Source organism: Gossypium arboreum, chromosome 10 (genome assembly GCF_025698485.1).
Source record: "Gossypium arboreum isolate Shixiya-1 chromosome 10, ASM2569848v2, whole genome shotgun sequence".
Taxonomy (NCBI): domain Eukaryota; kingdom Viridiplantae; phylum Streptophyta; class Magnoliopsida; order Malvales; family Malvaceae; genus Gossypium; species Gossypium arboreum.
Genome location: NC_069079.1, coordinates 96,724,795 through 96,739,801, shown reverse-complemented (window position 1 = coordinate 96,739,801; position 15,007 = coordinate 96,724,795). Strand labels below are relative to the sequence as shown.

Below are 15,007 nucleotides of genomic sequence, written 5' to 3'. Positions count from 1 at the left end.
TTCAAAAGTACTACTATGCATAAACAATAGCATAAGTTAAACAAGAGCATACCAGGCACATTCGCAACCTCATTTTCATCAAGTAAAAAAAAAATGTTTTCATGCTTCATTATCTCACTAGTTTGGCATATTCTTTTACAAATATTCACACACACCATAACTCATATATAATTCAAATAATGATAATTTAGCAACTTGAGATTATGAAACATATAAGTGGACTCTATCACTATACATTGGATAAACGGATCTTCATCACACTAATGACTCAAAGAGTCTAACATGTCCCAAAAATGTAGCATTAAGCTAAACCTTCTCCAACACACCAACATTTCCCAATGAATGGAGCTTAACTTGACATTACCTTATCTCTCTAGCCTATCCCGAGGCCTCAATGCCCAAATCAAAAAATACAAAGGTGAGTACTTACCATTTTATGGCATGCCAACTATATCCAATGGTTTCAAGAGATCACAAGGCCAAAATATCCACAATTACACATCTTTATTTACCATTTTAATGCACATAACCTCTGTTCATATTCATCAGTTTCACATCACAACCTTATACATAATATATGCTTATCGGATACCATTTAACTGCACTACAAGTGCCACAATAGTGATAATTGAGCTATCATATATTAAACCTTATATATGTGCGTTAAAATTAGTAAATCACATGTCACATTAATGTATTTTCACATATTACTTGTTGTATTAGCATCATATATAATTTTACAAACGAGGCAAAAGTATAGGAAATACTTACTCTCGAAACTTAGGATAGGGGTTTAGGCTAATCCTAAGCTCTCGATTAATACTATGAATCGTGCATACCAGCAGCGACTCCAGAACACTCATCAGTCTTGCTTTCGCTTGCTAGTCGAAAGCTTAAATAAGCTTCGTCTTACCTTTCGCCTTGCTTGTAGAGGGCTCCGATAGATCTGAGACTTCTCAGACATAATACACATAATATATATGGGTCATCAATAGTTGCAAACACATTAGAAATTCACTTTAGAATAGATCTAACCTATTAAAACACCTAGAAATTTAGATTTAAAGTTTTCAAAAAATTCGACGTTCATGAACATCTTGAGTGAAAAATCATTAAATCTTTCAAATCTTTTAAAAATTTATTAAAGTAAGTTTAGAAAACTTCTAATCTCGTCAAAACAAGTTGAAAAATACTTAGAAATAGCGGTTTAGCTTGAAAGCCTGAATTTTTCCATTATTGATCTCAATTTCGGCTAAAATATAGAATTCTTGTTACAACAGATCAAAACTTGATTTGTAAGGCTGAATACATCAAAATTTAATAGAGAAATAAAACTTTACCTTGATTGAGAATGAAAGCAAACAGTCCTCTAGAAAAAGAATGAAGAGATTGGTGATGTTCTTGATGATTTTCTTAAAAATTGAGAAAGATTTTAGTGTTTAGGTGAAGTGAAAATCAATTGAAGAATTTGCTTGAAAGAAAATTGAGAGTTTTGGTGCTTGTAAAAATTTTCAAATGTTGGGAATGGAAGAGGAAAGAGACCTGTGTGAACGGCAGGGCGCAGGGGGAAAATAGGCTTATTTAAAAACATTGGTACAATTTCATTTGGGCTACTCCCAAATTTTACCCTTTTACAAATCAGACCCTTTTTCTAATTAAAAGTTTATTTATTTTATTTTTGAAAGTCGTTTTAAGGAAAATATTTTCTGGTTACTTAATTCTATATTCCCAAACCTAATTTTGGCTCTAATTTCCAAAAACTAATCCTGGGCCAAGTCGACAAAACCTAGTTCACTAACCCAAAACTACTAAGCCGAATTTTAGGATGTGACAAATATATGAAGAATATCGTTGCAAATTTAGAATGGTTATTTTTAATATGTATTATTAAATAAATGATATTAATTAATTAATCATTTATTATATTATTAAATATAAATAATTAAATAAGTATTAATACTATTGAAAATTATAATATATGATATTAATATTTAAATATTTTAAATATTTTAAATATTTTAAAATTAAAATTTATTATTAATATAATAATATTAGGATTGATTCAAATTAATTTTTATATAAAAATAAAATTCAAATAGAGTTATTTTTGAAAAATGATTTATGTTTTTCTAAAGAGTAAGTCATTTTATAAAAAAAATTAAACTATTTTCCATGAAACAAACATAAAAAAATGTAGAAAACATTGATCATAAGTAATTTTTCCATGAAAGAACACATCCTTAATTTAATTTTGATAAAGAAAAAAATACAAATAGCTTAGAAGTGTTTGCAAAGTTACTTAATAGAAAAAAGGTCGTCATGAGTAACCCTTTGATTAAGCATCATTAGAAAACCTAATGCGGTTAGGGTTTAGGGTACTATAATAGTTAACCCAAAGTACAAATACAAATATCAAATTAGATATTTTAAAATATAAATACTATATTAGAATAAAACCCAAAGTAGAGGGCTTTTTCATGCTATTATGCTTCTTTTATTTATTATTATTTTTATTGAATTTATTAAAAATTCTTATTATATTTTCTTTTTAACATAAAATTTAGAATTACCTATAGTTCCTTTTAACCCTTAAGTAGGAGAATAATGCTCTTAAGTGTACTTGAACTTAAATCCTCTTATATAAAAAATAATACAAACACCAATCAAACTAAGACTGAATCAAATTTTTTTATTTTTATTTTTACTTATTTTCATGCATCATTGATGATTATAGGATTACATTTCAAAATCCATGAAGAAAATCCGAGCAGTTGCAACGGAGAGAGTGAGAATAACCCATGAAGCCTAAAGTCCATCAACAATCGAAAGCCCAAAACTACAAAAGATTATATCCTAAACTGAAACCCCTCCTCCTCTCTCTCTCTCTCTCCATCTCCACTTCCTCTTCAATAGGCTTTAGGAGGGGGAAAGTAGAAACAAAGAAAACGTATGGCAAGTGAGGCGGCGGAGGAAGCTAACGTCCCTGCAGCGGCTGCGGCGGAAGCACCCACAACAGGGACCGAGAAGCAACCACATAAGCTTGAAAGAAAGTGGACCTTTTGGTTTGATAGCCAATCAAAGGCTAAACAAGGCGCTGCTTGGGGTTCCTCTTTACGCAAAGTTTACACTTTTGACACTGTAGAAGAATTTTGGTGGTACTTTTAACCAAAAACCCATTTCTCTTTTTATCAATACTTTAAAGATCTGTTGATTTTTGTTTGCTACTTTTGATTGTCCCTTTGTTGATTTTGGATGGATTTTCTGTCTATTGGGAAAAAAGAGAGAGAGAGAGAGAATATTCTCAATTTGGGCTTTCATTATTGGGTTGCTCTCTGTAGATAATGATGTGCTTTTCCTGGCTTTTAATGTTCTCTGACTATTGATTTATTGGAGATTTGTTTTGTTTAATAACATAAACGGGTTCTTAAAAACGGACTTCTTTTATAAATTGTATTGAGGGAACTTGAGTTGGTTTCTGCAATTTTCCTTGTCATATGTTATCGTGTGTTTTGAAAATAAAAGCTCAAATATGTTTCAGTTTGTATGATCAAATATTCAAGCCTAGTAAGTTGCATGGAAATGCTGATTTCCACTTGTTTAAGGCTGGAATTGAGCCCAAATGGGAAGATCCTGAATGTGCTAATGGAGGAAAATGGTCTGTCACTAGCAACAGAAAGGCTAATCTTGAGAACATGTGGCTTGAAAGTGTAGGTGTCTTGAGCCCTTATCTGTATATATTATGTATTGTGTGCGGTATGGGTGGTTTGTTCTCCTATTTGACTGGCTGGTCGTATTTTGTGGGCAGTTGATGGCATTGATCGGGGAGCAATTTGATGAGGCAGATGAGATTTGTGGTGTAGTTGCCAGTGTTCGCCAATGGCAGGACAAACTTGCATTGTGGACCAAGACTGCAACGAATGAGGCTGCTCAGGTCTTTATCTTAGTAACTATTGACATTTTGAATCTGAACCTATTAGTTGAATTAGGAATTCTGTTCTTTAAGAAACCTATCTTTTTATCATCTTACCATTGAATTCTTATGCTCATGAACTGTTCTAATTTCTACTTAGAACTTTCTTTAGTGATCACGCTGCGAGAAATTTGTTCTCTTTTATGTGCATGAAAATATATGCTCATACTAATTATGATGTGTTCCGATTCAAACAAGTCATTAAAATGCTTAAATCTATTTGATTGCTTCTGTATCTATGTTACTCGGGCTTTTCATTTTTCTTGGAGTACTTGTGTTCGACACATGGATACAAGGATATGACCTTCAAGGTTCCTCCAAATATTATAAAAATCTAACCACACCTGTGTTGGATACATACCCATATCCCACACTGACACCCAGAGTCGGAATAACATAGTTCTGCATTGCATTGCAGAAAATTTGTTTTCACATTTGATGGGCTAAAGCATTAGTTGCAACCATGGCTTCGTGTATTCATTTAGAATGTATGATACTTAAAGATTATTTTTCTTGATGTGACAACTAGGCGCCTCTTTTCAGTGCATGTTTTATCCATTTATTCAAAATTTCAATAGGGCCATCTTTTATTTGTGATGTTTTCTCTTACATTTTTAATTCTGTTTTATCTTAACCTCGTGATTTTTGCATGTGAGCTTATAAATTATCCTCTCACATGTCCATATTGCAACAGCAAGTCGCATGGCCACTTGTCGTTTACTGCTTGCTTTTGTTGATTGATTTTTGTCCAATCGAAATTTAGTGAATGGCTTGTGTTCTGATGATGTTAATTGAAACTGTGTGATATAGATGGGTATTGGAAGGAAGTGGAAGGAGATCATTGATATCAATGATAAAATTACATATAGCTTCCATGTAAGTTTCATTTGAGCGGTACATGTGATTTTGGGTGCATATTCTCTCACCACGACTGACCGCATTGTGTGTTGCAGGATGACTTTCGAAGGGAAAGATCAGTGAAAGGTCGATACAATGTTTGAGCCATTTGCAGGTTTCTTTGTTCAGCAGTGTACTCTCTATTTGTTACCTATTTTGCATGTGAGTTAATGTTATGTGATACCACCAACAATCAAGTTCTATGTTAGAGACAGTTTTGATATTTGAACACATTGAGAATTTTACCCTATTCCTTGGATACTTAATTTGCTGAATCTCATAGCTGGGGGCCATTAGAATTATGTACTTGGCAACGTTTTTGGTGCTTAACTTGGAAGGTTGAACTAGTTTCAATTTGAGTCCACTTTGATTTTTTATTTTTGGGATTGTATTTGAAAATTAATGTGACATTCAAGTTGCTTTTTTTGAATTGTAAAAATAATTTACCTTTATGTTTGGATAAAAAATATATTGTTTAGATCAAATCAGTAGAGGAAAGGGACTGGATTTTAACGATGTATGGTCAGAGTGAAAGAATGTTTTGATTGAAATATTTTCTTTCATCTAAATTGGTTAATAAAAAGTTGGTTTTCTGTTTTTTTGTTACTTAAGTTTTCTTTCTTCTCCGTTTCCATATCTAAATAAATATAATTTTTATTTCAAATTTCAAATTTGGTTATAATATTTAAATTTAAATAAATAATAGACAGAATGTATTTGTATATCATGAAGGTAGGGGTGATAAAGTTTGATTTGATTTGAAAAAGTTATTATTTTTTAAAATTTTGATTTTTTAGTAAGTTTGATTAAGTAATCTGAATTTCGAGCTTGGGTTGAATTGAATTTTATAATTCAAATAACTTCAATAATTTGAATAACTCAATCAACAGATTGTATAAGCAAATTGATCTCTTTTAACAAAAATATTTAAAAGTTTGAAAAGATTAAAATAATTTTAAAAATCTAAATATTTCTAAAATTTTCAAAATTTATATTTTAAAAATATTATAAAATAAAAATTCAAAAATTTTAAAGAATATATAGAAAAAGTTAACAAAAATTCAAAAGAATGATTTTAAGACTTAAATAAGTAACTTAACGATTCAAATTTATTATATTAAAGTTAATAAAAATTCAAAAAGAATAATTTGGGACTTAAATAAGTAACTTAACTATTCAAATTTATTATACTAAAGTATTTTTTTTCTCTTATTTTTCTTTGAAAGAGTTTTTAAATGTATATACTCTAAAATATAATTAGTTATATGATAACAAGATGTTAATTAGACATGTTTAATTTTTTTTAATTTAACTCAAATAATTTTACTCAATTTGAAAAAAATTTAAGTTGAGTTAGGATGATAGAATGAGACTCGTCAATTCGAAAATTTTAAAATTTTTTTGCTAAATTTTACTCGATTCGATTGACCGCTCACCTCTACACAAAGACAAATTATCTTTTCCAAGCCAGTACCTCATTTTGTGTCCTTTGTATGAAATTACGCCACACATTTTTTTTATTCTCTTTAAATGTGTATGATTAAATCAAAATTAAAATTTTAAGTATACACTTAAATCACAATTAAAATTTGATGTGTATAATTGCACTAAATTAAAGTTTATTTTTTTAATTACATATTAAATCAAGTTTTATATATAATTTTGAGATTTATACTTAAAAACCCTAAAAAAGTATATACGATGAATTAATTCAATTTATTTAATTTCTTATTTATTATTAAATTTAATTATTCTACAATAAATATAGAATTGAAAAAAGCAATTATAAGAAGAAAGACGTGGCTAAATTTGATACGCGGGCAGGGGCTTGGGGCAGACGATATGCGTTCAAGGCATGTATTATTTCAAGTGTCTAACAATCAAATGGTAGCAGAAGTACAGTGAAGGGTTTACAGTTTACATAAAAAGAAGAAAAGAAATATTTGGAAGAAGAACACATTTGAACATCACCAATTCATGCAAGGAATCCAAGCCTTTCCCCATTCTTCTTGGCCAGTCGAATCAATCCTTGCTTCTGTTTCGTATCAGGCCCTATTGATTTGCAGAATTCATTGATTACCTGATATCGAAAGTCGAAACACAAAACATTTAACACTATCACCACCCTGCTTCCATTAATACATGTAATATAAATGATTTACCTGAGAGTGCAAAGCAATTGCTTTTCCTCTAAGCTGATTGAACCTTTTCTTCCCAACGATTTGGCGAGTCACCACCACAACTGGAGCAAACAACCCTTTCCCTTCGTTAACGTTCTTCATCATTGGCTGTGCTCTAACACCCTTTCCAGCTCCAACATGCTTCGGAACTGACTTAGCGAACATGCCATACTCTTCACCAGCTACTGAATGGAAGCAACTTCCTAAACCTCTCTTAAACCCTGTTGCCGAAATTGAAATAGCCATTAGAGATGATGGTTGTAAAGCTTGATGGGTTGTTTTTTCTTATATAAGCTTGGGTGTTAATTAGAGAGCCTTGGGGTTTTTTATGGGTGATGGGATAAGTCAAATAAAGCATTGGGAGCCGCACATGGTGGTGGGCTGGATTTTAATTTTGGAGGTACACGTATATCATTTGCATACGAATGTAAGCTTATGGTCCCAAAATTTCCAATGAAAATTTATGGCTGACCCACTAACCATTCATAATCCATTTGAGAAATGAAGCGCCAAAACCTAGTATTTTATGACTGCTATATAATTCTTTTATCTCCAGGGTCAGAATCTAGTTTGATTTCAAGTCCCTATTTCTTGGAAGCTACCATCTTTGAATGTGAACAACATGCCATTTTTTAAGGCTAACGACCGACCACAATAGTCGGCGAAAAGGAAAAATATATGGAAACTTCAAACCCTAATTTTCCTTTTCCTTAGTATTGCTTTTATGAAATACTTTTCAAAAATATTTTTGAAAAGCTTAATTTAAGATTTAAGTGTTTAGTATTGAAAAATACTTCTCAGCTTCCTCAGATTCAACTTTAACTCGATTGGACGACATTACTATATGAAAAACATGTTTAAAATAGTCAAGAGATATCACACTATTACAAATTTTATAATAGCATGTATAGCTAAACTCGTACTTGTTACGTTAGTCCGATAATCGACTAAATCGTAGATCTAATACTAATAAATGTAACACTCCTAACCCATACCTGTCGCCGGAACAGAGTTATAGACTATTACCAAAGTTTACAGAACAAATAAAATTAATTCATGTCATTTACTATTCATATCCAAAACAAATCATAATTCAATCATGTTGTCCCTTAAATGGGCCATCGAGGTCTAATTTATACATTAAAAATAAGTTGGGACTAAATCGAAAATTTAGAGAATTTTTTGTGAAATTTCAAAAAAATTTCCTAGATACAGGGGACACACGCCCGTGTCTTAGGCTGTGTGGGCATTCGATGTAAGGCACATGACTATGTCCCAGCCCGTATTCATACCCATGTAACTCTCTGACTTGGGTCACACGGCCAGCCACATGTCCGTGTGGTAGGTCGTGTGGACAAAATAAATTTTTGTAAATAGGTGTAGGATTCACACGGCCAAGATAGACGCCCGTGTGCTAGGACGTGTGTCACACACGATTGTGACATATGCCCGTTTGTCTATCCGTATGGACAAAATAAGGCTATTTCCAATCCTTATTCCTCACCCAAATTTGCCTTGTACCCATAATTCACATTTTAACACATTCCCAAGCCAATTCAAAACATTTAAATCAAGCCAAAATCAATTTCTTATGCATGATATATCATGACATTGATTCAAATATTCAACTTACTCAATTGAACATATTCTTACTTAAGCATGTTTAAATCTATAATACCAATCATGCACACTTACATATCAAACATAATATAATCTCATACACATACGTTAACTATAATATCAGTAGCCATTCCAATGGTTAGTTAAACATTTCATCATTTGATCTATTTTAGCCTATACATGCAATTATACCAAAAGTAGCTTTGTTATTTATACCAAAGTGAGCTGTAGGATAGTGTAATCTTGCTCCGACCCGCTCTAACCTTTACGAGCTTTCGAGTACTATAAAACAAAGAAAATGAACAGAGTAAGCATTTAATGCTTAATAAGTTTGCATAATAAGAATTTAACTTACCAATCATGGTCATTTTAGTAACCATACAAATATGCATCCAAAACATTTTGGCCAATTGCCTAAACACATGCTTTCATCAAACAAGTTAGTCATGAAATTTACATGAATATCAAGAAAACATATATGAGCTCATCATGCAACCATTTCCAAGTATTTCATGGATATTTAATATATAATTCATTTAATCCTCATATTTTCCCATATTAGGAATTTTGTCCGTTAAATCATTGAAATATCAATAGATACTCACACAAGGTGTACTTATCAATGATCCGTCAATTTATATATGGGGGTGCTCATTAAAGCACATAACTGGGAAGCTCATAAAGAGCAACTTATCCGGGTTATATAACGGAAAGCTCATAAGAGCCATAATCGGGAATTTCATAAAGAATCATATCGGGAAGCTCATGAAGAGCCTATCAAGAAGCTCACAAAGAGCCATGTAACAAGAAGCTCAGGATAACTATATATCGGGAAGTTCAAGCGAGTACTATTGGGAAGCTCACAAAGAGCCTTATAACGGGATGCTCATAAGAGTTAGGCATGTCCACAACACATACAGGATCACAACCAATCGGGATGCTCCGAAGAGTTATTAACGGGAAGCTCGTAAGAACTGTATAATGGAAGCTAGAGAGGGCTAATAACGGGATGCTCTTTCGAGCTGTGGTGTGTCTGCAACATATGCAAGACCACAACTAATTCAGGAAAACTTGTATCCATCAAATTTCATCTATTCAAACGGAACTTAAAAATTCTCGAGCATATCAGATATATAATCATTATCACATACATAACAAATTCATAATTCACATATAAAACATTTAATTTAAACATATAAATGTACATAATTTAGTTACACGAACTTACCTCAATACTTGTTCGTTTCGAGGATCTACTAATTTGACACTTTTTGTTTTCCTCGATCCAACTCGGTATTAGGTTTTTTCGGATCTATATAAATGAATTTAATAATAAATTTAATTCATTTCATGCTCAATTCAATTCACATTCTATGCAAAATTACCATTTTGCCCCTGTATTTTCCATAAATGATGATTTTGTCCCTAGGCTCAGAAAATGAAATTCAAGCAATTCAATTCTTATTCCAAGGCTAACCGATTTTTATATATAACATTTACAGCCCATGAAATTCATAAAATTCATAAATTTTTCCATGAATTTTACATATTTACAATTTAGTCCATAAATCACAATTTCATCAAAATTCAATTTACAAAAGTTGTTTATCTATCAACAATCTTTCATATTGTACCATAAATTTCAAAATTTCAGCATATTCATCCATGGAAAAATTTTAATACTTTGATAACTTTACAAATTGATCCCAAAAATAGCTAGATTAGGTTATTCCGATCTCGAAAATATAAAAATTACTAAAAACGGGACAAGATTACTTACCCAATTAGGCTTGCTTTATTTTCTTTCTCTTTCCTAGGGTTTCCATAGAACTTGGGGAAGAAGATGATAATAATAATATGATATTAAGTTATTATCATCTTTATTTATTTTTATTTCCAATTTAGTCCTTTTCTTTTTCTAAATTTCCATGGATGAGTCATCAAAAATATCTACTAACTTTTCTTAATGGTCTAATTACCATATAAGGACCTCAAGTTTTGAATTCCATAGCTAATTGATCCTTCTAGCTATTAGAATTCAACTTTAACATTTTATGCAATTTAGTCCTTTCTATAATTAAACATGTAATCAGTAAAATTTTCTTATCGAATTTTCATACGTCTTTCTTAGCATAATGAAGATTATGCAATATTATTAAAATAAATTTTCTTTCTGACTCGAATTTGTGATCCCAAAACCACTGTTCTGGTTTCACTGAAAATGGGTTGTTACAGTAAGTCATTAAAGCAAAAGTCTAACCCCCTTTTCTCTACAAAGAATGTGTATGTTTATATGTATTTATATTGATTATCTTTTTCATCCAAAAGAATATTAGAAGTAAAATCAATTTAATTGTAGTTGTACATCATATTTATTGCGGTAGTGGACATAACAGTTGTTATTGCTATCATCGTGGGTATCACGATCGTAAGTTTTATATTTTAAATTCGCACATTCAAGCGGGTCTGAATGGGATATTTTTTTATTTCAAGCTCGAATCTAGTCATGCGGGTTCTGGTGGATTAAAATAATTGTGAATTTCTAAATTTTAAATATTTTAATTCCAAAGACAATAATTTTTTTTACTTTTATATAACAACACAGTTCAAGTTTATCTTATAAAAAAATAAATCATATATATTTAATAGAGTTCTTTTATATAAAATAATTAAAGTGTTTATTGTATGTAAAATTTATTATTATACCATATGTATATGAATTGATGAAAATATATTTTATTGTTTATTATTATATTATATCGATAATTACATAACTTTTTTAATTAAATTTATAAAATAATACTCGCATTCTAAAATATTTATTCCAAAACTCAAATATATTATACTAAGTCTAAACCCAAATAATATACTCTTTATTTTCTTAACTCGAAATAAACTAAATATAGCGAATCTTAAGTCCAAAAGAAAATGGAATTAAATCTAATACCTAAATACAATATGCAAAAGTTAAAATCTAATTCAAAATCCAATTTAATAAAAACAATATTGTATTAAGATATTAAAATTTTAATAATATTCTATGTATTACTAGTTATCAACATGTATTGTATATCTTTTATTATAATTTATAATATAATAATTATATATAAGTATATGTGTTAATAGTTTTAGTCATAGTTATATATTATATTATTGTATCATGTAATAGTTTATCAATTAGCTATTAAAATTGACCAAACCAGGCCAATTCAAACAAATCGGTTGACAAATTCTCTTTTGATTTTAGACCAATTAATAGTTATATATACATATGTTTAATAGTTTTAAAACATATTATTACATTATGTAATATTATATCGCATAGTACATAATATATTAATTAATTATACTGGTTAAAATATGTTTTACTTTCTATACTCTTATAACATATGACTAAAAATGTTAAAGTTGAATTTTTACGGATTCGAATATCCGATGAATAATGTATTTATTTTGAATTCAAATTTAAATAATAATTTGCGAATTTGAATTCATATAATCCAAAAATTACAGATATCCAACTCCACATGATTACTAAATCATAAAAGGGTTTACAAGTATATAAAAAATCAAAAGAACATATATTTAACTTTTTCCTAGTTTTAATGCTCACACGAAAAAACCCAGACAGTGGATGTCTTTGGAAGAAGAACAGCATATTTAACTTGAAATATCTGTAATAATTATGCACAAAATTGCACACATTCGATCATCATCATCATCATCATGCAAGGAATCCAAGCCTTTCCCCATTCTTCTTGGCCAGTCGAATCAATCCTTGCTTCTGTTTAATATCAGCCCCTATCGAGTTGCAGAATTCATTAATTATCTGAAATAAGAAACAAACATGATTTCATTAACACTATCACGATTGTTGGTTCCATTTCCTGCTCTTAAAAAATATAAAATAAAGGCGCTATAATTTTACAAAAAATTATATTATTCATTCATTTTTTTTTTTTAGTCCTTAAATTTACTTACATTTTTTGTCAAAATCACCTTAAAATGAATGAAAAAGTTGAAGTTTGTTAACTTTACAAACTTAGCATATATGTGGATAATATGTCAATATTTAATTAATTTATTTAATTTTTAAAATATAAAAAATAATTTTTATACTTTTTAATAATATTAATGATTTTTAATTTTTTAAAAATTTTAAAAATAAATTAAATGCTGACATGTCATCTATGTAGCAATCCACGTTAACAAAGTTAAAAAACATTAACTTTTTATTTATTTTGGAGTGATTTGATAAAAAATTATAAATTTAAGGACTAAAAAGGACGAAAGTTAAATGGAGGATTAAAATAAATTTTTATTTTATTTTATAAATTTCATGTTTCAAATAAAATGATGTACCTGAGAGTGCAAAGCAATTGCTTTTCCTCTAAGCTGATTGAACCTTTCTTCCCAACGAATTGGCGAGACACCACCACAATTGGAGCAAACAATCCTTTCCCTCCCTTAACGTTCTGCATCATTGGCTGTGCTCTAACACTCTTTCCAACTCAAACATGCTTGGGAACTAACTTAACCAACATGTCATACTCTTCACCAGTTACTGAATGGAAGGAACTTCCTAAGCCTCCCTTAAACCCTGTTGCTCTTCAAAACTTTGCTTTAGCTTTGCTATAGATGAAGGTGTTTTGGGTGTTAAATAGAGAGGCTTGAGCCTTGAGGGTTTATATAGGTGAATGGAGACGTCAAACAAAGTATTAAGAGCCACACATGCTGGTGGCTTGAATTTTAGTTTCGGGGAATATGTATATTATTTGCATACTAATTGTGATCCTATGGTACCCAAATTTCCAAAAATAATATTTGGGTCTGAAATTCTACTGCCTCTTTCTTGTAATTTGGGGTCAACTGAGGACGTTGGTACCCTCAAATTTTCAAACCTTTTCTTTTTCCTCTCATTATCACTTGAAAAGAAAATTAATATTTATATTTGACTCCTACATCTTTAGCGTTCTTATAAAATACCATGCATAATTAATTCATGATAAGGTAAATTTATATATGGTCTCTTTAGATTCTTTAAATTTACATTTCCATCCTCTGAAAATTTATTGCATAAAATAATGAATTCGGTAACACTTCCCTTTCAACATTATTACTAACTAACAACTTGTCCTTCTACATCTTCAATTAATCAAATAGATATTAATTATTATATTAATAATCTCATTCCATTCTTATGCTTATATTTAGAAATAAAATAAAATTACGCAATTTTAATATTTAAAACAAACTATACATATGAGAACTAAGCTCAAAAGCTCAGTCCAATGTAAATCAGACGGTCCCCCTCACACGATACTAGGCTTAGTTCGTTTTTGTTTTTTCTTTTCTTTTCTTTTAAATTATTTTTGTTGAAACAAGCTTATCAAGAATCCCTTGATTTTCTCACTTACTAATCCATATTTTCTAATGTTTATGTTTTTCTAAATGCAGGCATGCATGGTGCCTATAAATACCATGCATGACCAGTCTTTAAAATCAATCAACCAATACGCTTTTCCCTTTTCTCTTTAAAATTCTTTCCTTCCTCCCTTCCTCTTCCATTTAGATAAGTACTTGTTTTTGGTACATGTTTCTTGCTCCCTGTTACTTTTGGTAAACAAAAGTGCTTGTTGAATCCTAAGGGATATGCAATCAGTGAAATACCCTTAAGGATAATGCTAGTCATGCCTCAAGCATCACCTTTTTGTTTTGACCCGCTTAATTCCAACAATATTTAGGATATTATAGATCCAAACATTGTCGTTGATGCTCCTGCCTCTGTTGATGCTACTGCTAGTGCTCCGGTTGTCCACCCTTCAACCAACGTTGAGCATGTTGTTGTTGTCACTGCCTCATCCTTGATGATGCCCCTTTATTCTTACGCCAAACCATTTCTTGAAATTTCTAAGATCGATGTGTTTGATGGAAACAATTTCAAATGGTGACAATAACGCATATTCTCTGTCTTTGATATGCATAAAGTTGCTTTCACCCTTATTGAAAAACTGTCGTCTGATGCCTCAGATAAACAGATCGAACTATGGGTACACGTGAACAAGGTATGTAGACATGCAATTATTTCCACTATTTTGAATGAACTTTTTTATGTTTATTGTTTGTACAATGAAGCAAAAAAGAGATGTGATAAAATGATCTTCAAGTAAACCACCGAAGATGTTGGTAAAAAAAAACTTTTATTGGAAAATACTAAATGTGGGAGATGTTTGATGAAAAATATGTCAAGGTACAAATCAACAAGTACCACAAGCTATTGGAGGACTTAAAAGCTTAGAACGTCAACTTACTAGAAGAGTTTGTTGATGGTAACTTACTG

The 15,007-nt window shown here is 30.4% G+C and overlaps 2 protein-coding genes and 1 pseudogene across 2 annotated transcripts; 1 reads left to right on the top strand and 2 right to left on the bottom strand.

The window, feature by feature from the left end:
• The first annotated feature begins 2,742 nt into the window (after positions 1-2,742).
• Positions 2,743-5,098, top strand: LOC108457801 (eukaryotic translation initiation factor-like). The gene is made up of 5 exons (XM_017756948.2): positions 2,743-3,155; positions 3,539-3,707; positions 3,806-3,931; positions 4,781-4,846; positions 4,924-5,098. The coding sequence occupies exons 1-5, from the start codon at positions 2,950-2,952 to the stop codon at positions 4,969-4,971; spliced, it is 615 nt and encodes a 204-aa protein (XP_017612437.1). The 5' UTR covers positions 2,743-2,949; the 3' UTR covers positions 4,972-5,098.
• A 1,612-nt stretch (positions 5,099-6,710) lies between these two features.
• On the bottom strand, positions 6,711-7,407 carry LOC108459953 (protein PROTON GRADIENT REGULATION 5, chloroplastic). Its single transcript, XM_017759347.2, has 2 exons — positions 7,030-7,407; positions 6,711-6,947 (listed from the first exon to the last, which is right to left on the bottom strand). The coding sequence occupies exons 1-2, from the start codon at positions 7,291-7,293 to the stop codon at positions 6,843-6,845; spliced, it is 369 nt and encodes a 122-aa protein (XP_017614836.1). The 5' UTR covers positions 7,294-7,407; the 3' UTR covers positions 6,711-6,842.
• Positions 7,408-12,131: 4,724 nt separating this feature from the next.
• LOC108458853 (protein PROTON GRADIENT REGULATION 5, chloroplastic-like) lies at positions 12,132-14,235 on the bottom strand (annotated as a pseudogene).
• Positions 14,236-15,007: the final 772 nt, after the last annotated feature.

Bases quoted from the DNA above. Each gene is read 5' to 3' on its own strand.
- LOC108457801 (XM_017756948.2), top strand. From the start codon at position 2,950: ATGGCAAGTGAGGCGGCGGAGGAAGCTAACGTCCCTGCAGCGGCTGCG. The intron at 3,156-3,538 runs GTACTTTTAACC...AATATGTTTCAG, and splicing joins ACTGTAGAAGAATTTTGGTG to TTTGTATGATCAAATATTCA. The intron at 3,932-4,780 runs GTCTTTATCTTA...TGTGTGATATAG, and splicing joins CAACGAATGAGGCTGCTCAG to ATGGGTATTGGAAGGAAGTG.
- LOC108459953 (XM_017759347.2), bottom strand. From the start codon at position 7,293: ATGGCTATTTCAATTTCGGCAACAGGGTTTAAGAGAGGTTTAGGAAGT. The intron at 6,948-7,029 runs GTAAATCATTTA...TTTCGATATCAG, and splicing joins CAATTGCTTTGCACTCTCAG to GTAATCAATGAATTCTGCAA.